Source organism: Protopterus annectens, chromosome 5.part1 (genome assembly GCF_019279795.1).
Source record: "Protopterus annectens isolate FY-2018-M chromosome 5.part1, PAN1.0, whole genome shotgun sequence".
Taxonomy (NCBI): Eukaryota; Metazoa; Chordata; order Ceratodontiformes; family Protopteridae; genus Protopterus; species Protopterus annectens.
In genome coordinates, this window is record NC_056736.1 from 409,874,129 (window position 1) to 409,896,205 (window position 22,077).

The 22,077-nt window shown below is 40.3% G+C and overlaps 1 protein-coding gene across 4 annotated transcripts in view; it reads right to left on the minus strand.

Annotated features, from left to right (window-relative positions):
- Positions 1-22,077, minus strand: part of PHKA2 (phosphorylase kinase regulatory subunit alpha 2) — a 1,461,438-nt gene that overhangs the window by 165,883 nt on the left and 1,273,478 nt on the right. For 3 of the 4 annotated variants that reach the window (XM_044073067.1, XM_044073065.1, XM_044073066.1), the window contains one exon: positions 16,183-16,239. The exons of the other annotated variant lie outside the window; for it this stretch is intronic. In XM_044073067.1, coding sequence (XP_043929002.1) covers positions 16,183-16,239 — 57 coding nt within the window. The remainder of the gene's footprint in view (positions 1-16,182; positions 16,240-22,077) is intronic. 4 annotated transcript variants of the gene reach the window in all.

The following is a 22,077-nucleotide window of genomic DNA, read 5'->3' on the forward strand; positions in this document are numbered from 1 at the left end:
ATCAAATGCTAGCTGATAATAATGATAAGCTGCGTCTGCAGAAATTGAATAAACTATGAAGGGATTTTGAGGATTTCTCAAAGGGCAACATCTTCGTATGGCCCATATACAAGGGTTCATTTCCATCAGGAAATGAGTTAGGTGACACCAAGAGAACGGGCCAACGTCAACAGGAAGAGCGTATATCGAGGCTACACACAGGGGAACCAACGGAAGCAATAACAACTATTGCACCAACTCCACAGCATGATTTGAACAACTTGGGATATATAGCGACAGCAGGAGCCAATACTGAGTATTGGCATTGTGAATGTGTCAGAAGAACGAGAGGTAGAACGGAGGATGTGTCCTGCTCCCTCTGAGATGGCAAACAGAGACATGGTTAATTCTGTGCCCTCATTTTCATCAGAAGATATCAACCTTTCTTCTGATTCTGCCCCTTGTGATATGGTGGTTTTGGAACAGGGAGCACATCCCAAAGCCACGAGGGAGCCACAGCATTTTTTGGGTGTTCTTCCAGCACCTGTCAAGAAACGAGGTGCGTGGAAGAGATCATTGAGCGAGGGAAGGGACGCCACCAAGAAGAGGAGAACCATGGACTGACTATTTCTGATACTACTGGTATCGTATATAATCTTTCATCTCACATTTTAACTAAAGAGGAGTTATATGTGCATGAAAAAGGTTTGACTTTCGTTCCAGGACAGAATAGTAACTTTCAACACATAATTTTAGATTTAATGATGTATTGCAGGGGTCTAGCCCTTAAATGTGTATTTGGCAATACAAATTTTAACAGAGATGTTTTGAAACGGCCTAGCTGTTATACTCAACCCTTTTCCCCAGCCATGAGCCTGTTTATTAGTAGCTGCGAAAATGATTTACAGGAATACTTTAAGAGTAAAGAGACAAGTAGATTTTACAATTTATCTTGTTTACAACAAAAAGAATTAAAGGGATTTGAGTAACAATCAGAGTTTAGTAATAAAAAATGCTGATAAATGTGGTGCCATTGTGGTGCTAGATACAGCCTTTTATAACACTAAGATTGAGCATTTACTGTCAGACAGGACTACATATATACCAATTAACCCTGTAACTGTAAAGAGGGTAATAGACAATGTGCACACCAGCTTAAAACATTTATGCTTTGAAATGAGTATTAATGAAGACTTATTAAAATTCTTGTTGATAGAGAAAGCGGTAACCCCAGTGTTCAAAGCTTTAGGAAAGATTCATAAATCACTGTCAGACCCTCCCCTATGCCCGATTGTTTCAGGCAGGGGATGGGTGGCAGAAAATATATCCATCTGGCTTGAACACACCCTCAACCCTTTTGTCAATAGGATGCCAAACATTTTAAAGGTTACAGCTAACTTTTTACAAGTAGTAAGTGAATTCAATCAATGTTTGCCTAAGGATAACCTATTACTTGTTACTTTGGATGTTCAAAATTTATTTACTGTGATCAGTAATGAATATGGCATACGTGCTGTGGGGGAGGTATTATATGACCGAGGGGAAGAAGCTACAAACATTTCTCTAATCAAAAATATGTTGACCTTAGTCTTAGAGAACCATGTCTTCATTGGAGCCAAACAGGTTTATAGACAAGCACAGGGGGTGGCCATGGGCACCCCCTGTGCTAATACATATGCCAACTTGGTCCTTTCTTTTTGGGAGAGGGATACCATTCTCCATAATCAGTACTGGATGCAACACATAGGGGCGTATATGCGTTTTGTTGATGATGTGTTTGTTTTTTGGAAGGGTGATATTCCCTCTCTAGAAAGTTTTGTGGAATACTTACATTTCACGACTACTTTTCTTAGATTCACTCTCAAATATTCTGATATTCAAATGGATTTTTTAGATGTTTGCATCACTAGGACTAAAGAGGGTTTAGTTTCAAGCATTTACAGGAAGGAATGTTGGAGGAACAGCATGCTAAGTTTTGATAGCATGCACCCTCGATATATGTTTGCGAACATAGTTCAAGGACAGGTATGCAGGGCATCAAGGATATGCCTTGATGACACCCAATTTGAAAGGGAGGTTGATGGTTTGAAGCGCTGTTTTTTGGACAGGGGTTATAATGAACATTTGGTTGATGAGACAGTGAATAATAGTAAACTAAGAAGGGTGAATAGATATAAACCTTGGCTTAGATGTACACAGAGTGAAATGAATGTTCCCAAGGTACCTCATAATAATATACAAAGTCCGAAGATCTATTTCAAATATAGTGGTAATATAGGAGATATTAGGGAAATAGTGCACAAAAATTGGAATATACTAAGAAGTGATACTAAGTTGAGGGAGATTATAGGTATACGCCCTACTTTTGGTTATAGGCGTAATAGGAACCTTAAAGATATTTTGTGTAAGGAGAGAGAATTGACCACAGAAAAACCATTTAAAATAAGTATAGGTACCATACCATGTGGGAATTGCAAAGCTTGTCCACATATTAATAAAGTTACAACTTTTACCCATCCCAACAGTGGGCAAATTTTTAATTTCAAAGCTAGAGCTACGTGCAGGACAGCTAATTTGGTGTACTTAGCTGAGTGCACACAATGCATGGGGTTTTACGTAGGAAAGACGAACAATATGCTCAAGGTAAGGGTCTTACAGCACCTATCCAATATTAGGAACAAGGACAGGCATAATGCACTATATAGGCACATTGAGTCAAATCCCACCCATACTTTTCTTTTTAAGGCCATTGCCAATGTGACAATGAATAACAGAGGTGGAGATGTAAAATTAATCACAGAATCTCTGGAATCAAGTTGGATTTTACAATTGATGGCCCATAGGAGCCCTGGTCTTAATGACATTGTCCCTTTAAAACCCGCATTACAAAAAAGGCGGGTAGTTTACTAGAAGCTCATTGGCTGGTGGATATTTTAAATAATGTTTGTTGAGTTTTTTCTGTGTCTGATGAAGGGTTTTTATCCCGAAAGCGCTAACCTTGGATATTTGTGTTTTAATAAAAAAACGTTTTACAGCAGTGTTCTGCCTAACTTTCTTTTACTTCTTAAATATTTGTTACAATTTCTGACGTGTTTATGTACAGTAAATATCTTGATCCCATACACCACTTCATCTTCTCTTTTGAATGCATGAGACAAGGGACATGGTACCAGAATGGGATCTGAAGTTGAAGCAACACACAAGCCATAAGGCATGCAGTTAAAACAGGAGAAATATATCATAGTGAACTCGCAAACAGATCAGCATTATTCAAAGGTACTTAAACTTGTTTAAATGATTTTTCAGTCATCACACATTTGGCAAAGCATTCAAGATGTTTGAAATAATCACAGAGATAAACGAAATGTCTGAAATTGCAAAGTACAGTTTTGTACCTACCATAAATGTAGATGTTCGAAGATCCACATTGCTGCAGTCCTTACACTTGGGTAGTCCGCTGTCCTCGGTCGGCCCGAATATCAAAGTATAAGGCTGACGTCGGTCAAGGCGCATTTGACTGACATCAGGCCGCCAGGGTACAAATGCACATGACCCACGTCATATCCTCAGTCTTTTCTTGCCCCAGATGTCAGAAGACCCTAAAAATAAAGGTCAAAACCAAAAGACAGCAAACAACCAACCAACCACCCTTGCACTAACTATATGTACAATATATACAATATGTACAACCCAACCCACACAACCACCTCTAACTGCAGAGGGAAGGAGGGTGGACTGCAGCAATGTGGATCTTGAACATCTACATTTATGGTAGGTACAAAACTGTACTGTTCTTCATCTCACATTGCTGCAGTCCTTACACTTGGTAGAATCCCAAAGCAGAGGTAAGGAGGATGGCTAACTGCAAGGGAGCAGGAGCTGCCAAAATGACCTGCAAAACAGCAGTGGCAAAACCAGCCCTGGATTTAGAGTAAAGTGGCAGGTGATAATGCCTAGAAAGTATGCACTGAACTCCAAGTAGAAGCCTCCAAAATTTCCTTGGTTGCCACTTACCGAAAAAAAGCTGTTGAAGTGGCAGTAGCCCTAGTGGAATGAGGCCTAATCCCAGCTGGAACCTCCTTGCCATGATGGGAATAACAGAATGCAATGCAAAACCAATCCACTTAGAAATAGTTTGTTTTGACACAGGCTAGTCCTGAGAACTCAAAGCAAAAGAAACACACAACTGCTGAGACTGCCTGAACCCTTTAGTTCTGTCCAAATAATAACGCAACTGCCTGTGTACATCTAAAGTGTGCAAATTCTTTTCCCTTTTTTTGGGGGTTTGCATAAAAAATAGGGAAAAGAATAGTCTGGTTTAAAGCCACACCAGAAACCACCTTAGGCATAAAATAAGGATTAGTGCGTAATGATACCCTATCCTTATGGAAAATCAAGAAAGGCTCAACCGCCATAAGGGCCTGCAATTCAGAAACCCTTCTTGCAGAGGTAATTGCCAACAAAAAAGCAGTCTTCCATGATAAATATTTCAACTCAGAAGTAGCTGCAGGCTCAAAAGGTTGTAGAGTGAGTTTCTCCAACACAAAATTGAGATCCCAAGCAGGAGTAGGAGCTCTTCGTGGGGGTCTTATATTCTTTGCCCCTCTAAGAAATTGCTTGAACAAAGGATGAGAAAACAATGGTGGGACACAATCATAGTGAGCCGAAATTGCTGCAGCATGAACCTTAATAGAAGAGAAGACAAACCTTTGCCCAGTAACTCAGTAAGATATTGAAGAGCCACATTCAAATTAGGCTCAGAAACATCAAAATCTTTTGCTGCACTCCAAAATAAAAATCTCTTCCATTTATCTGCGTACACTTTCCTTGTACTAGGCCTTCTAGCTTCCAAAATCACATTCAAAACTTGTTGTGGAAGTTGAGACCCTCTATGGTTCAAAACAGAATATGCCAGGCTGTTAGGTGAAGAGAGTGAAGTTTGACATTCAGCAAATGGCTGTCCTCCTGTGACAACAGGTGTGGAATCGAAGGCAAAGGCCATGGAGGCTTCGCCAGACTTCTCAGTAATGGGTACCAGTGCTGTCGAGGCCAATCTGGAGCTATTAAAATCATCCTTGGCTTGTCCTGTCTGACCTTTAGAAGTACCTTTGGGAGGAGAGGCAGAAGAGGAAAGGCATACACATGAAGATTGCTCCAATTGAAAGAAAGAGCATCCACTTTCCAAGCTGTGGGATGAAACCTTTTTGTGCAAAACTTTGGCAGCTGATGGTTTAGTGGAGAAGCGAACAGATCTATGTCTGGAGTTCCCATGACACTGTCAATTTCTGAAATACATGAGGATCCAATTTCCACTGTGGGGATCCATAATTCTGCTCAACACATCTGCTAAGGAGTTCTGTGCTCCTGGCAGAAACCTTGCCTGAAGATTGAGCTGTAAACTGAGAGCAGTCTCCCACAAAATCATTGCTTGCCTGCATAGAGGATAAGAATGCATTCCCCTTGCTTGTTGATGTACCACATGACAGTTGTGTTGTCTGTTAGAATCAACACCTGCCCTGGAAGAAGTAAATCCTTGAAAGCTATTAATGCAAACTGGACTGCTAACATCTCCTTCAGGTTGATATGTAGATGTTGTAGTCTGGCAGGCCACTTGTCTTGTATCCACTTTCCATTTAGATGAGCTCCCAAGCTTTGTCTGAGGCATCTGTCGTTAAAATCTGACTCGCCTCTGGCGGTCACAGAGAGTCCCTTGTTTAGGTGACATTCCTGAGCCCACCACAAAAATTCCTTTTGAATGCAAGGTATTATTTGAATGACAGTGCCTAGATCCTGGCAGTGCTGTGTCCATACATTGTTGAGATACCATTGCAGCTTCCTCATATGCAGTTTGGCATTGGGAAGCACCAGAATACAAGATGCCATGAACCCTAAGGCTTGAAGGACTGTCCTTGCAGTCAGCCCGGACTGATGAGATAGCTGATGGAAGTAAAGGGATAGACTCTTTTGTTTGTCCGGGGTTAAAAGGCCATCTGGGATGCTGTATTCAGTCTCACACCCAGAAAGCACATGTCCTGAGAGGGTACTAGACTGGACTTTATTTCGTTCACAGAATACCCCAGGCATCTTAGCACTGCTATCACATATTCCAAATGATGAAGAAGCTCTTCCCTTCTTTGAGCCAGAATCAGGCAGTCGTCCAAATAAGGATAGATCTGTATTCCTTTTAGCCTGAAGAAAGCTATCACTGGAGCCAGAACTTTCGTGAATACTCTGGCGGCAGTAGATAAGCCAAAGGCCAATGCAGAGAACTGATAGTGAAAAGTCCCAGCTCAGCAGATACTTCCTGCAACTTAGTCTGATAGGAACATGAAGGTAAGCCTCCTTGAGATCCAAAGTTACCATCCAATGATCTTTGCCCAGCAGAGGTAAAAGCTGCTGTAACGTCAACATTTTGAACTTGGGAATGTCCAGATAAGTGTTGAGGGTAGATAAATCCAAAATTGGTCTCCACGTGTTCCCCTTCTTTGGTACTAGGAACAGGCGAGAATAAAATCCTAGGCCCACTTCTGGTATAGGGACCGGCTGTAGGCCCCTATTTGGAGTAACAGAGAAACTTGCTTGTGAGCCTCTATTCTTTGTTGAGGAGGCGTCTGGCATGCCTTTGAAAGGAGGCAAGGTATGGAAATAAAACCTGTAACCGTGGTGTATGATATCCAATACCCATCTGTCTTGGGTAATTAAACTCCAATTTTCTTTGAAAAGTGCCAACCTTCCTCCCAAAGGAGCTGCCAGACGAGAAGGCTCTGGCAGCTGAAAAGGTAGGTCATTGGGTCTGTTTGCGAAAGGACTGACCCCTGCCCTCACCCGAAGACTGTGCAGGAGAACTCCCTGTTCTAGGCCAGAGCCCTGAGCTCTGCCCCTACCACGTCTAGATCTACCCCTAGACTGGGAATCATAAGAAGGATACGTCCACCCCTTAGTAGGCCAATTTCTACTAAACTTTGGAGGCTGGACCTGCAAAAAATCTTTAACAGTCTGCATAGACTTAGCCTTGTCTTCCATTTTCTTTAAAACTGCCTCAACAGGAGGACCAAACAACACGTCAGATTGTAAAGGAGCATCTAAAATCCTTGTTTTAACATGTTCAGACAAATTTTGATCCCTTAGCCAGGCGTGCCAAGAACTGACCCAGTGGCAGCCACCCTAGGCCTGTACAGCATCAAAACCACATTGCAAAGAATGCTTACCCACCTGTTCAGAAACATGTACTAAATCCTGCAACTCTTTACAATCAATACCTACTGCCAGAGCATCAACCTTAGACTTCAATTGTGAAAGGAGATAGTTTTGGTATTTCAACATGTGAAACTGGCAATTCAAAGCCCTCATAGCAAGAGTGGAAGAAGTATAAACTTTCTTTCTCCATCTATCCAAGGCCCTAGCCTCTTTGTCTGCAGGAACCGGATTCTTTACAACAGAAGCCTTAACACCTTTAGGCCCCTGGCTAACAGTTTCTGGGTCTGCCCTAGGACTCTTAAAAAGATACTTATGAGCTTCAGGCACCCTGTAATACCTATCCGGCTTAACAGGAGCAGGAGGCAAAGAATCAGGATTAAGAGAAGCCTCTGAAAAAACATCTTCCACTACATCCAAAACAGGAGGTATAGCCAAAGGCCTATGCTGGGGTAAAACAAAATTCCCTAAGCCTTTTCCTGGAATCAGAGAAGTCCTGACCTTCCCACTTAAAATGCTCCCTCATGGAATGAAGAGTTTCTGAAAAAGAAAAATCCTCAGGAGGAGAAGCAGAAGGAGTAGAATCATCCACATCAGAATCAGAATAAGGAGAGTACTCCTGCAAGTCTTCAGCTGAAGACTCTGAAGCCTGCTCAAAACCCCCCCAGCTCAGGCTCCATCCTAGGTCTCTTATCAGGAGGGGGCATAGAACCCCTAATCAAAGTAATCAAATCTTCTGCCATTTTAAGCATATGCTTCTTGGGCACAGTTCCTGAGGGGTAACACCAACTGAAGCCAAACCTGGCCTGCCCCTGGGAGAAGCCTTTGAAACAGAAGGAGAGGGCCTAGCCACCCTGGGAAGGGGAGTATAGTAACCTGAAGCCCCCTCAGCCTGACTTGCCTCCTGAGAGGCCGCATCTTGCAATAATAAAGTCTCACCCTGGGAACACAAAGAAACCTCCGGTGGAGCCACCGCTCCACCGACACCTCTAAAGAACCCGGCGTCGGTACAGGCGGTTCTTCTAGCCTAAACTTAACTGCTTTGTCCTTGCGCTTCTTGAAGCGGGCCGGAGCATGCGGCGGCATTTTATAATTGCACCGCTTCCCAAAGCCTAACCTTGCACAATCCAACCTTCTCTTTATAGTGCGTTTATTAAATCTAGCACAAGAGCGACAGCCAACAACGTCGTGCGTCGTGCTCAGGCCCTAAGCAAGGAATACACAAAGTATGATAATCTCTATGCGGTATCTGTTTCCCACAAATGCAATTATTGACTTTTCTGACATCCGGTAATGACTGAGGCAAGAAAAACTAAAATACTCCCCACGGGTACTTAGCCAACTTTGAACTCGGTCTGAAACTTCGAAATCGAAAAATCTCAGAACGCCAACCGGCACTTGCAATGCTGCTTCTGCATCGGACCATGCGGCAAAAAAGACTGAGGATATGACATCGGTCATGCGCATTTGTACCCTGATGTCCTGATGTCAGTCAAATGCGCCTTGACCGACGTCAGCCTTATACTTTGATATTCGGGCCGACCGAGGACAGCGGACTACCCAAGTGTAAGGACTGCAGCAATGTGAGATGAAGAACATCATACTGATAAAAGCGTTTGAAATGAATACAAAAGTGTTCGAAACAATTTCTGAAATGTTTAAAATGTATGAAAAGGCTAAAACAACTGCATTTCTTTGCAATGCACTACTTTTTTGCATTAATTAAAGTTATTCAAGTGTCCGAAGTTTCTAGAACATTCACAGTGTTTGCAGTGTTAAAACAAAGCCTTTTCAAAGTGATTGTTGTGTTTTTGAACGTAATTATAATTACCAGGTCTATGTTTATATTTAAACATATTTTGCTGTTAAGGCAGCGGGATTTCACAGACCTGAACCGCTGGTGTTTGATAACAACATTGCTGAGAACTGGCGAGTGTTTGAACAAGAATATGATATTTTCATACAGGTTGCTTTTTCTGATAAAGACGCATGTACAAAAGCCTTCAAACTTCTTAATTTAGCAGGCTCAGATGCCATTGAGAGGGAACGCTCATTTGTTTATGCACCTGCCATGTATGTAGGGGGAGGGAGAGAACTGCCATATTGTTATACAGGCTGAAACGCGGGTTGACCCCCGAGTGCTTAAAATTTAGGTGTGTAACCCTCAAACGAATATTACAATGGAAAGGCACATATTTTACTCAAGAAATAAAAAGCCTGGTGAAACTATAGCAGCATATATTACCGACTTAAGAAATAAATCAAAAACGTGCAGATTTGTGAGATGGAGTTGATAAAGGGCAGACTTGTGTGTGGTGTTAATAATGATGCAGTGAGAAAGATTTTACTTTGAGATAGTGACTGAATGTTAGGCAAAGCCATAGAGAAAAGCACACAAATATACTTACAAATGAGAAAAGCATGCATGCAGTAACTACCAGTGTGAATGTTGATAGTGTACAACAGAAAACTAATATAAAAAAGGGATATAAACTGAAAAGATTGGATGCTACTCCAAACAACCTTATCGTTAACTGTCGTAATTGTGGGGGCAGCCAGGAACCTAAACAAGAGAAGTTCTTAGCTTTTGGTCAGCAATGTCACAGATGTAAAAGGTGGAATGATTTCAAAAGGTTTGCAAGTCTAAAGTGGCACATACTTTTAATAAAAGAAAGCATCCAACGAAGCAGGTAGATCAGATAGAGAGCTGTGAGCAATCTTTTTATGTTGATGGTGTCTCTGAGATCGATGAAACTATTAATACATTAGACTATCAACTGGCAGCAAAGAGTGAAATATTTTGTACTGTTCACATTAATGGGAAACTTGTAGAGCTTAAGGTAGACACTAGGTTCAAGTGCAATGTTATCTCACCACAAATGTTTGCCAAAATAAAAGCTGGTGAGAAACTTAATTCAGCAAAGTCTGCAAAACATGTTGCTTATGGTGATGAAGAGATTCATACTGATGGTGCAGAACATCTCACATGCCATTCTGCTGGGAACAGCTATGACCTGCAGTTTTGCATACTTAAAAGACCGTTAAGCCTCAAAACAGTTTGAGAATGGGACTGATTTAATTTAATAAAGAAGTCCACCATGTACTGTAAGTCTGAACAACCACTATAGTTTTACACAGAATATTTTTGTGAATATGCTGATATTTTTAAAAATGAGCTTGGCAAACTTCCAGTCACATATTCCATGAAGTTAAACCATGATGTAAACCCAGTTGTCAGACTTGCAAGGAAGGTTCTGGTAGCAATGCAGAGCAAAGTGAAAACAGCACTAGACAAAATGGTGAATTTACGTGTGATAATGTCTGTAAAAGAACCAACTGAATGAGTATCCTCCCATGGTCATACCTCATAAGAAAAGTTCAGATGATATTCGAATATGCATTCATCTGAGAGATTTAAACAAAGAGCTTAAACGTCCTCATCATCCGATGTGCACAGTAGTAGTAGTAGCAGCTCTTAGGCCAAATGCCACTATTTTTTCAGTTTTAGATGCAAAAAGTTTATTTTGGAAAATTTTGCTGGATCAGAAATTTTCATTGTTTACTTTCAGTACACCATTTGGGATAAATTTTGCCAATGAAGTATTTCAATGTGCGATGGAACAAACTTTTTTTTCATGTTATCCATATGCTATTTTAGTAGACAGCATTACTGTAGGGGGCAGTGGTGAACACAAACATGAGAGAAACCTCAGGAAAGTTCTAGACCATGCACATGAAGTCAATCTTAAACTGAATCCTCAGAAGTGCAAATTCAAGCTGAGAGGTTACTTATGTGGGTCATTTGTTTACCAGATCCATCCAAGCAAGCAGTAGTTCTTGAAATGCCAGTTCCAGAAAATGTCACATCTTTGCAACATTTTCTTGGTTTGGTAAACTATTTAGGAAACTTTCTCTCAGACCTGAGTGAGCTTTCAGCACTGTTACATGAGTTGACACACAAAAATGTAAACTGGTCCTGGTTGGAACAACCCCGAAGAGCATCTGACATTCTGAAACAGAAAATTGCCAGTCTACCTACATTGAGATATTGTGATGTTCACAAGCCAGTAACTCTTTCATGTGAAGCTTCTAAGTATGGTCTTGGTGCAGCATGTCTTCAAGAAGGCATACCAGTAATATTTGCATCCAGAACTTTAACTAAAACTGAAATGCAGTATGCACAAATTGAAAAAGAGCTTTTGGTAGCTATGTTCGCATGTTCAAAGTTCCATGATTATATTTATGGCAAACCTGTTCAAATAGAGACTGATCACCAACCTCTAGTGACTATTCTAAAAAAGCCAATAGATACAGCCCCAGCACACCTGCAACACGATGTTAAACTTGCAAAAGTACTATTTCAATATTGTTTATACGAAAGGCATATGCTTTGTCAAGTGCGCCTGAATCAGAACTGCATGACAATGAGAAAGCAGACTTTGTAGTCATTGAAATCAAAAATATTTCCTCATCACATCTTGATGAACTCAGAAATCACACAGCTTTAGACCCTATTCTCCAGAAGCTGAAACATTTTATCAGTCAAGGATGGCCAGTGTGACAAACCAGTCTACTACTTGAAATACAGAAGTATTTTTCTTACCGAGATGAGCTCATGATGGAAGACAGAATCATCATGAAAGTTCTAAAGTGGTTATTCCTAAAGCATTACAACAGGAATATATCATTTTGCATTGTGGTCATAACTGGAATACAGTGGTCAGCTCAGGAAGAAGTCTAAGAAAAGACTTCACTAAGAGGCTGATGGAACATTAAATGAGTTTTCCTAAGGAAGTACTTTTGACTGAAGGGTTGTTGATGATTGGAAAACTTTTCTTAGAAGACTAAAGGTCAAGATCAAAACCGATCGGAGGCTTCAAGAATAAACAAAACAGAGACATAGTGATTCTTGCAAGCACGGACAAAAATCAGACTTAAGTTTATCTAAGATCTGTGGATTATCCAGCAGACAGTGGGAATGTCTGCAAAGTATGGTTTAAATGGTCCCTTAACTGCCATAAAAATCTATGTTTCTACAGTGTGGCTGTTTCACAGACTGCAATCTCTTTCAAATACCATGTATGTGTTTCAGAAAAACTGAACTGTTTAAAGGATGGTAATTTGTTTTAATGAGTTGGCTTGTTTCATAGTGACCAGATCCCCCTTTGCTAGGATAGTCACATTATTCAGGGCATGTGAACTGTTCCTTTTCTCACACACATATCAGTTACCACACAATACAAGCGGCCACCTAGAGTTGCAAAATCTGTTGACGGCATGCCCAAAGGAATAATATACCTTATCTCTGGATTACCTGTTGCTCCTTTCTCAGCTGACCTTCTGCACTGCTTTGTCCCAGTAAAATTAAAAAAATAAATTAATTAAATGTAGTAAAGCAGAAATAAATAAACAAAAAGTAAAATAAATGGACTAGAGCACATAACCGGCAGTGTAGTGATTAACCATTTTCTCAAAGTCCACCACTGAAATGAGGGGCTATAAAAAGGCAGCTGACAGAAGCAATGCCAGAAAATAATGCAGAACTGAGCCACCACTACTCGCCTTAGTAATGGAGGCTAACTCTAACCCTAACACTGCCCTTTTCACAACCCTAACCTTAGCTTAATTAAAGCATTTCTGTAATGCTGCCACTATTCAGATGAATTTCAGGCTAGTGCAATGAGGGGTTGATCTGGAGAGGAAATAGTTTTTCCTTTGCTGTTCTTTTTAGTTCAGTATTTAGTGCGGTCAAAATTACATACATTTGAACATATTTTGTCTATGTTTTGATTTGGACATTTCATGAGTTTGACCATACATAATAAAATCATATATAAAAATAATCCTAATTATATACCTGTTAACAGTGTTATAATGATATGCAGATGTAGATGACTTTCTACTAAATGTATACAAAGTCATATTATTCATAATAGATTACTGGAATATGGCAATTTAAATTTCATTTAAAATACAAAGTTAGAACTGGAAATGCGTTTGTACAAATGTTTATCACACAACCATAAAATACACGAAAAGGGGACATGTAGAGTAAATCATACAATATGTTAACTTTATAAATCAGAAGCTAGAAAAACTGTTACAACAGAACTAGTCTTTCAGATAGTCACAGGCAGATTCTTTGCTTAGTCTTTAATTCTAAAAAATGCCTCACCCTATTTCATTTTGCAATGTTTCTTAAAACTCATCTAGTTTCCGTTACTCACCTTAGAACATTTGCCAGCTTTTCCATACAGAATCAATGTTACTTAACAGCCTCCAAGGGACAGATACTGTTCTGGGACAAGAGTTAAGGAAGCCTTGAAAAGAACCTGTTCCTGTGAGGTCATTTACTGACTGAAGATGTAGCATATTTAAAAGTGTAATGAGAAAACCAGTTCTCCCCTGAGCAATTCTGATTATACGAAATCATCTATTATTTTTGTAACTAAAGAGGTAATTGGAAGTCCACTGGTACTTTATGTGAAAACAATATGACCTGTTAGTAGGAATGCCAATACTACAAGCACTTATAATAAATGTGCTGATGGTTTTCATAGCTGAGCTTTTCATTTGGTAGTTAAGAGCTTGCTGCAGTTCAGAAAAGCAAACTACTATGAAATTTTAATTTTTTGCAAGCATGTACATTACATTGTTTCACTAGATAGATGTTTCACTCATACTAATTGGAATGCTTAGGACAGAAAGTACAATTTGTAGCGTATATGCCTTCCTTTAAAAGGCAAAAAGAGACCAACTATTTCTGCAGATGAACACATGAATGCAAATCTCAGTCTGACAACTGAATGAGAAATGGCCCCTTCATTTGTAAACTTGCCATCAAAGACAGATTGCTCAGACTCACAGATTCACAAATGCTGACATTTGGATGCCCAAGTTCGATCCCCTACATGACTTGCCTCGTACTGAAAAGCACAGCGCAACATCCATAGTTTTTTTCCCACCTTTGACATCCTCATGCTTTCCTATTACTACTCAGACAGAATAGTTAATAATTTAATATAAGCTACTTGCTACATCTACTGTTGCACTTGAGGTGACAGACTCAAACTTCACATCTTAAATTTAAATGTAATACTTGCATTTTATATATTGTTTAAGGGGTTTCAAATGTTCAGTCTACTTCTGTAAAATAGCTTGTAATTCAACCATAAACCTTACATTAATTTCTGTAACCCACATTTCACATGATCATTTTTCTTTTATGTAGCATTGTATTATGAAAATGTTACAGATACAGTAGCTGAAACAGACTTGCGAGGGCCAGTGTGCACACCTGATTAACAGCTGCATAAATAAAAAGCTTTCAATTAGTAAAGTAAAGCAACAGCTGCTGTTCAGAAGTGAAGTCACTGCAGCTGAGCTACGAGTGACTAGGCATTGCTTATGTATCTGAATACCTATTAAACTCTTAGTACTGCTGTCACGAAGTATGTGGTTCTCCAGTTTGGTTTCCAGCTGGGGTGCTTATGTGCTGAGTTTGAACTGCCTCCCTATATCCATATAGGTAAGCCAATGTCATCTCACATATCGAAGACCTACAGATAATCAAACTTCGAAACTGTGTGTGTGTGTGTGTGTGTGTGTGTGTGTGTGTGTGTGTGTGTGTGTGTGTGTGTGTGTGTGTGTGTGTGTGTGTGTGTGTGTGTGTGCGTGTGTGTGTGTGTGTGTGTGTGTGTGTGTGTGTGTGTGTGAGTGCCTGTGACTGTGTTTGTTTCTGTGTATGTCAGCATGCACATGTGAGCATCTGACTGTGAACAAATATAATACTCCATATGGCTAGTTCACTCTCTTACATCCACTGATAGACTGCAACTCTACTATGACGTTGAGATTAAAGATTCATAGATTAGTATTAAGCTAACCACCCTTGTGGGCCATTTTAAGCCTAGTCCATTACCTCATCTGAGAATCAAACCCTGCATGTCGTGTCTGTAAGGTAAATACCTTATCCATTATGCCAACCTCCTACCCCATGACGAATACAAAGTAGTTAAATGAAAATGGTTGCAAGACAACAAGCTGATGCAACCTGCCCACCCTGCAACATTTTACAGTGATGGTCAGTTTGTCACTGGCTCTGAACATGAGGATAAGTGTAATACTTACACTACGGCCTGACCACTGCACTAGTACTTAAACAGATGTCTGATCAGTTTTCAGTTCCCATGTACTACATAATCATCAAGAGTTTGATGTTTGCTATCAGGCTTTTAACAAATGCAGTAATTCCAAGCATCCTACATCCAAGTATAGCTGATACTGACTCTCATGCAGCATGATTCTAAACAGATTGAATAAACAAATCATAGTCCGTGGTTGGAAATATGATTGCAGCTACAATAACATATGTACTTAGAAACAATAAACCAGTAAAATTACATTTTAATTGCATCTGAATATTTTTAAGACAATCTGCACACAATGTTCTGTTTATCTAATACTGCTACAGGGAAATCAAATTAATTCATTATTTTAGAATTTGCACAAAAAATATTTGCACACCATGCAACAATCCCATCAATGGCACAGTACAGTTTTGCGTTGTCATATATAGTACATTATGTCAGTCTGACCTTATTTTTAACTAACAGCTTTTATCAGTACAAAAAAATATTAATTATTATCAAGGTGAATGCAGATTACAAAGTGAGTTACTGCATAAGTTCAAAGTTTGAAAAGAAATTCTTGTTAATGTGTTAAGATTTAAGAATATGGCAAACAGTGAGAGCTGAAAAGATTAGTAGCAGATGCACTGCCCGGGAAGATGGTTAGTAAATTATTGGTTTTGCACAAACATTTAGACCAGACAGTGCTGGTCCATTGCTGCAGTGGCAGTCATTAGTAGAAAGAATGAAGTGAGTGCCAAACCCTTCGTTTTTATAGGATAACAGCAAGACCAAGTGCCAGTAGTGCCTATCTAGCTGTGTGCGCCCAAGAAAAAAACAGCAACATGTTATACAGTACTACATTTAAGATTTGCTTTACCATAGCCCTGGGAGACAGGATACCACTGCTGCCAGTAGAATGACCACTGAAAAAGGACTGCAAAAAGAAAACAATAAATGAAAATTAAAAAACAAGCTAACTTCATACTCGCACTGAAAAGATACAAAATGAACAAAAAAGAAGCTGAAGAAAATAGTTTCATGGGAAAGATACAATAAAGAAATAGTGCAAAACGTTGTATCTGAAAGCAATAAGAAAGGAGGTTAAGAAATAACACAACTGCCTTGCAATATTGTAAGTGACTGCAAAAACTCCAGCTATAAACATAACTGACAGATGTTTGCTGTCAAGTATACTAAATCTGAGATTTATAACAGTAGGAAAAGCCATCAGGAATTAAAGTCAAAGTAAACTTTATTGTCATTTAGAACTACACACGTGTAGCCTAAAAATGTTGTGCATCAGTTCAATTCTTGAAATTACAAAGAAAAGTGAAACACCACATACAAGTAGAGGAATAAACATAACTAACAAATAAAATACTACTCCCAATACAAACAAGAAAGAACAGAGACCTTTACCAACACTCATATACAAAACAATACCCCCCCCTGAGTTAAATTAACTACCCTGTTTAAAGTAAAACAAAACACACTACAGATTGAAATGCCTATGTTATTTGTCTAATATTGCACTTAAGTGAGTTAAACAACACTGGCTATAGGTATAATAAATACATATTGGACTTACTTGGAATATATATGTAAGTATATATTGCACAAATAAAAATTGACTTATTGTGTGTCCAGACCCCTGGGACTAGTGCCCGAGTTCAGAAGTCTAATTACTGTAATGTAGAAACTGTTACTGAATCTTGTATTCCTGCAGCGGATGATACGATATCTCCTGCCCAATGCCAGATGCTTAAACAGTCCATGTACAACATGCGTGTTGTCCTGTATTATTGTGGTGGCCTTTTGGATGCTTCTTGCAGAATAAAGAAGTACGGATGTAAGACTGGAACCTGTTACCTTCTCTGCGACTCTCACTGCTCTTTGTATCTCCTTCCTTTCTAACTGTGCAGCTTCCAAACCACACTGTGAAGTTGCAGGTGAGGATGCTCTCTACTGCACTTCTATAGAAGGTGGAGAGAATATGAGGAGGACTTAGCTTTTTTTCAGCCTTCTTAAAAAGTGGAGGCATTGGTGCACCTTCTTGACCAGTTGGCTGGTGTTTCCCGACCATGAGAACTCCTCTGATATGTGCACACCCAGGAATTTCACATGGTTAACCCTCTTCACACGCTCACCATTGATCCTGAGTCCTGGGTGGTTTGTTCTCCTTTTCCTGAAATGGATGATAATCTCTTTGGTCTTGCTTACATTCAGGTCAAGATGGTGAATAACAGTGGGCTGAGAACACATCCCTGTGGAACACCGGTATTAATTGTGATGCACTTTGATGTGTTCTTACCTGAACAAATACTCTGTGGTCTTTAAATCAGGAAGTCCAGTTACATAGATGTTTACTGATTCCTAAATGTGCCAGCTGCACTGGTGCCACCATATTAAACACAGAGCTGAAGTTTATGAACAACATCCTCACATAGTTGTCTTTGCCTCCTAAATGCTCAAGGTAGATGTGCAGTGCTACTGATATGGCATCAGCCGTGGATCGGTTAGCTTTGTATGCAAACTGCAGAGGATCAAAATCAGGAGGTAGGCATGATGAAAGATGCTTTTTGATCAGCTGCTCAAAACATTTCATAACAGTGGATGTCAGAGCAACTGGTCTGTAGTCATTTGGGCTGGAGGGAGTGGTTTTCTTAATTAGTGGAATGATGTTAGTTTCCTTGTAGCACGAAGGTACTTTTACCATGACAAGAATGCTTTGTTGTACAAACCTAACCCAACAAGCCATAATGCATTAATCTTAAGTATGTGACAGTTTCCACTACAGTAATATTACCAGACAGCATATCCAAGTGTCAGATAACTGCTTTTAGAGGATTGTGGGTTCCAGGATGCATCTAAACCTCACTGCTTTCCTTGGGGCACTCAGTCTTGCAGCAGTGCCTACTCCAGTACTCTGCAATGAATGACAACTGCTCCAGTTTTAGGTTGGTTAAAGGTTCATCTGCTGCACTGAATCAGTGACAGTGGCTTTCCTGAAGTGCATCACCACCCATGAGGTCTAATCTCTGGTGTCTCTGGATGTCGCATCAAGCTATATACATGTAAAGTGAAAGTAGACTGTACCTTACCTATTGTAACATGACAAATACAGTGAGATGTAACAAATGAGACTGGCTACCTGAAGGCATAAAACTCAATTATTTTCCAACTAGAGTAGACATTTATCATGACCATTACATTAGACAGGAACTGTATGCTTGAACAGATCGTACTGTACTTGCATACTGTTGCACTTGCTGCTGCATCTCTGTTCCCGTGCTGTATGCTTGAACAGATCGTACTGTTCTTGCATACTGCTGCACTTGCTGCTGCATCTCTGTTCCCGTGCTGTATGCTTGAACAGATCGTACTGTACTTGCATACTGCTGCACTTGCTGCTGCATCTCTGTTCCCGTGCTGTATGCTTGAACAGATCGTACTGTTCTTGCATACTGCTGCACTTGCTGCTGCATCTCTGTTCCCGTGCTGTATGCTTGAACAGATCGTACTGTACTTGCATACTGCTGCACTTGCTGCTGCATCTACAGATCGTACTGTACTTGCATACTGCTGCACTTGCTGCTGCATCTCTGTTCCCGTGCTGTATGCTTGAACAGATCGTACTGTTCTTGCATACTGCTGCACTTGCTGCTGCATCTCTGTTCCCGTGCTGTATGCTTGAACAGATCGTACTGTACTTGCATACTGCTGCACTTGCTGCTGCATCTCTGTTCCCGTGCTGTATGCTTGAACAGATCGTACTGTACTTGCATACTGCTGCACTTGCTGCTGTTATCTCTGTTCCCATGCTGTGGCTGTTGTCCTCTCTTACCTACCAAGTAATATGTGCTACAGCTTCTTCTGTATAGGGAACATTATGCACAAAATGTAATTCTGTGCCAAGTGTTTGTGCTTTAAAACATATAGACGTGAGCACAGGAATATGCAAGGAGTACTATGAAAATAAAGAAAAGAGGCAGATTCATTAACAGTAAATAAACAAATGCTTGCTTTACATATACAATATTTAGTGTGTGACAGCTGTACTGTAGATTTTAGTACAGCATTAATAGTATCATGCAAGCAAAAATAAAAGCAACAATGCAATATGAACACTGAATGCATGTGAGTCTGTGACATTATGTACAAAGACTAGAAGAAATATTAACGGTAAGCTTGATGACCTACTTCATGAATGCAATGAAATCATAAATATAAAAATATGCCAAGTAAAAGCAGAATAGAGATAGTAACCTGTGTGACATCCTGCATGATGTCCCACCTCTTAAAGGTACACATTGACAAATCATTATCTGAGACTACAGATTTACAAAAGTTAGATGTTATGATTTTGGACTCTTTGCTGCTATTTTTAGTGCTCTGTTATATGATGACACAGCAATGAAGCATCAAAAAATTACTGGACAATCAAAAATAGTTTCTCTGCTTATATTTTACTTAAAAACATGTCCTGTACTTTCACAAAAATAGAAAACAGCAAAATATCTAAAAAATACACACGACTTTCTGAAAAAACAGGCATTTACCCCTCTTTGGATTCCTTGAAAAGGTTCACTGAGGGGTGGTGAAATGCACTTCTACAGCAGACCCATCTTGCTCATTCCTCATTAGAGTAGCTTTAACTTTCAGCCCGAACAAGGAAGAGCCATCAAATGGACCACTGAAAAAGGACACACTGAAGCAATCTGCAAAAGTTACATAAATGCATCCAGCTGCAGTGCTGCATGGCAATGCCAGAGCCAGCTTGTGTGTTCAAAATGAACCTAATGGAAACATTGGTGATAGGAAGCAGAGTCTCCAGCATATTCTGAATCTCAGCAGACTGCTGCACTGCTGCATCTAGACATTCCTTAACACTTCAGGCACCAGATGATGTTGAGATCTTGTCAAGTGTGATACATATTTAAGTGCTCTCAGTGTGAACATGGATGAGGCATAGCAATGCTTCCCTAAATGATCCAAAACCCGAGACTCCTTATTTGGGGGATGGACTGAAAAGCTCTCTTCAAAAATCTCCTTCTTGGTGTCAGCCACCACCAATAGCATCGACGGCTGGACACTTACACCAATGCAGCTGGTCCTTGGGGGGGGGGGGGGCAAAAATCTATTCAACTATGCTGGATTCCTTCTATGCACTTCAGGACATTAGGTCAAGATGCCTGACACTTTATCCTCTGCCAATCATGTATGTACCCCTTTTTGACTGTTCTCTAACTGTAAAAGTAGACTCTTAGGCATTTGCCTAATTAGGATGAGGCAAACAGGGCATCAGTCCCAGGTGCAAAGTACTAGGGGGCATGATCAGCAGATGCTGATCAGTCTTCAGTGCAGTGCATTAATGGTACTTAAATACCGCTATTTAACTTGTGATGAGAAATGAAGTGCTTAGCACCCTGTGTGTGGCATAAACTGCAGCAGCTGCTTGCTTCATTGTAACAAACAGTTTGCTATAGTTTAAAAAGGAAGTGTATTTTTATAACATGAAACACTTCAGCACTCATTGTATGGCATACATTGTAGCAGCTGCTAAAGTTTAAAATTAAGAAATAGCATATTTTTCTTTTGCTTCCAGAAGTGTAAACTGTAAGGATGGATCTAGACTGCTCTTTACATTAGAAATACCAGATTCAGATTGGGGAACAGAGTTTTTTCCCTACAAATTTAAGTATATGGTGGTGGGGGGTGGCACCAGATCAGGGGAAGGCACGGAGTGCTGGAATAGCTAGCTATACCTCTGCTCTGGTGTAGGATCCTATAGAGTGAGAATCTGATGCTTGTATGCCTGCCTCAAGTGTGATGAACCAAGAGGCCTTCTGGTCCATTAAGCACTAAGGGATATCCTGTTGGGCAGTCACTCCTGTGATGTTGACAAACTGTGCAGGGCCAACATCCATTGAAGCAACTGGCATTCAGCATGGATATCGATGCAATTTCTATGGTGGCCTAGTTTAATGCAAAAGATACCATCCTACTGCCTACACCTGAGGGGGCTAAGACAGGTAGGTGGACAGTCCCAGTAGGCAGTGGATCCGAGGGTAGAAGAAATGATGCCTCAGAAGTGCTAATGCTCTCCGGCCTCTGAGGACCTGTCAGGGTTATTACTGCATTATGCTTCCTGCACACATTCTATAATCACAAATGTCTTGGTTCCTACATCATTCTGCATATGCATTCTTTTTTGGGGAAGCTCTCCTGGATTTTTTTGCTGCTGATACAGTGCTTTCCTTCTGAGGGAATGGAGGAAGCCTTTTGTCCCTGTACCAATTGCTTTTCAAGTTCTAGGAAGGCTCAACATTTATGGGCCTGGTTGAATGTGGTATTGATTTAGAAGTTGCACAATGCAAACAGGAAGTGAATTGATGATTCCACCCATCACAAATCACAAAGCCTTCTATAGCTGTATCAAGAACCTCCACGGCAATAGCCAGATTTGCTCTGAGTTACTGCACAATGGTACCTCCTATACTGAGTCAATAGATATTGCCAACATACTGACCAACAGATTCAGTGCCAACTTTACCCTCCAAAAGGACCAATCACAATACCAGAAGAATGCTAGGCACCTAGCATTACTGAAGCACAGGTTAAAGCTGTATTGTCCCAGGCCAAGAAAACAGCTTCCATGGGACCCGATAATATCTCTGGATATGTTCTGCATGAGCTACAAAGTGAAATGGCACCACATCTGTGTACTCTGTTCAGTCACAGCCTCACCTTAGACTTTGTCCCTACCGAATGG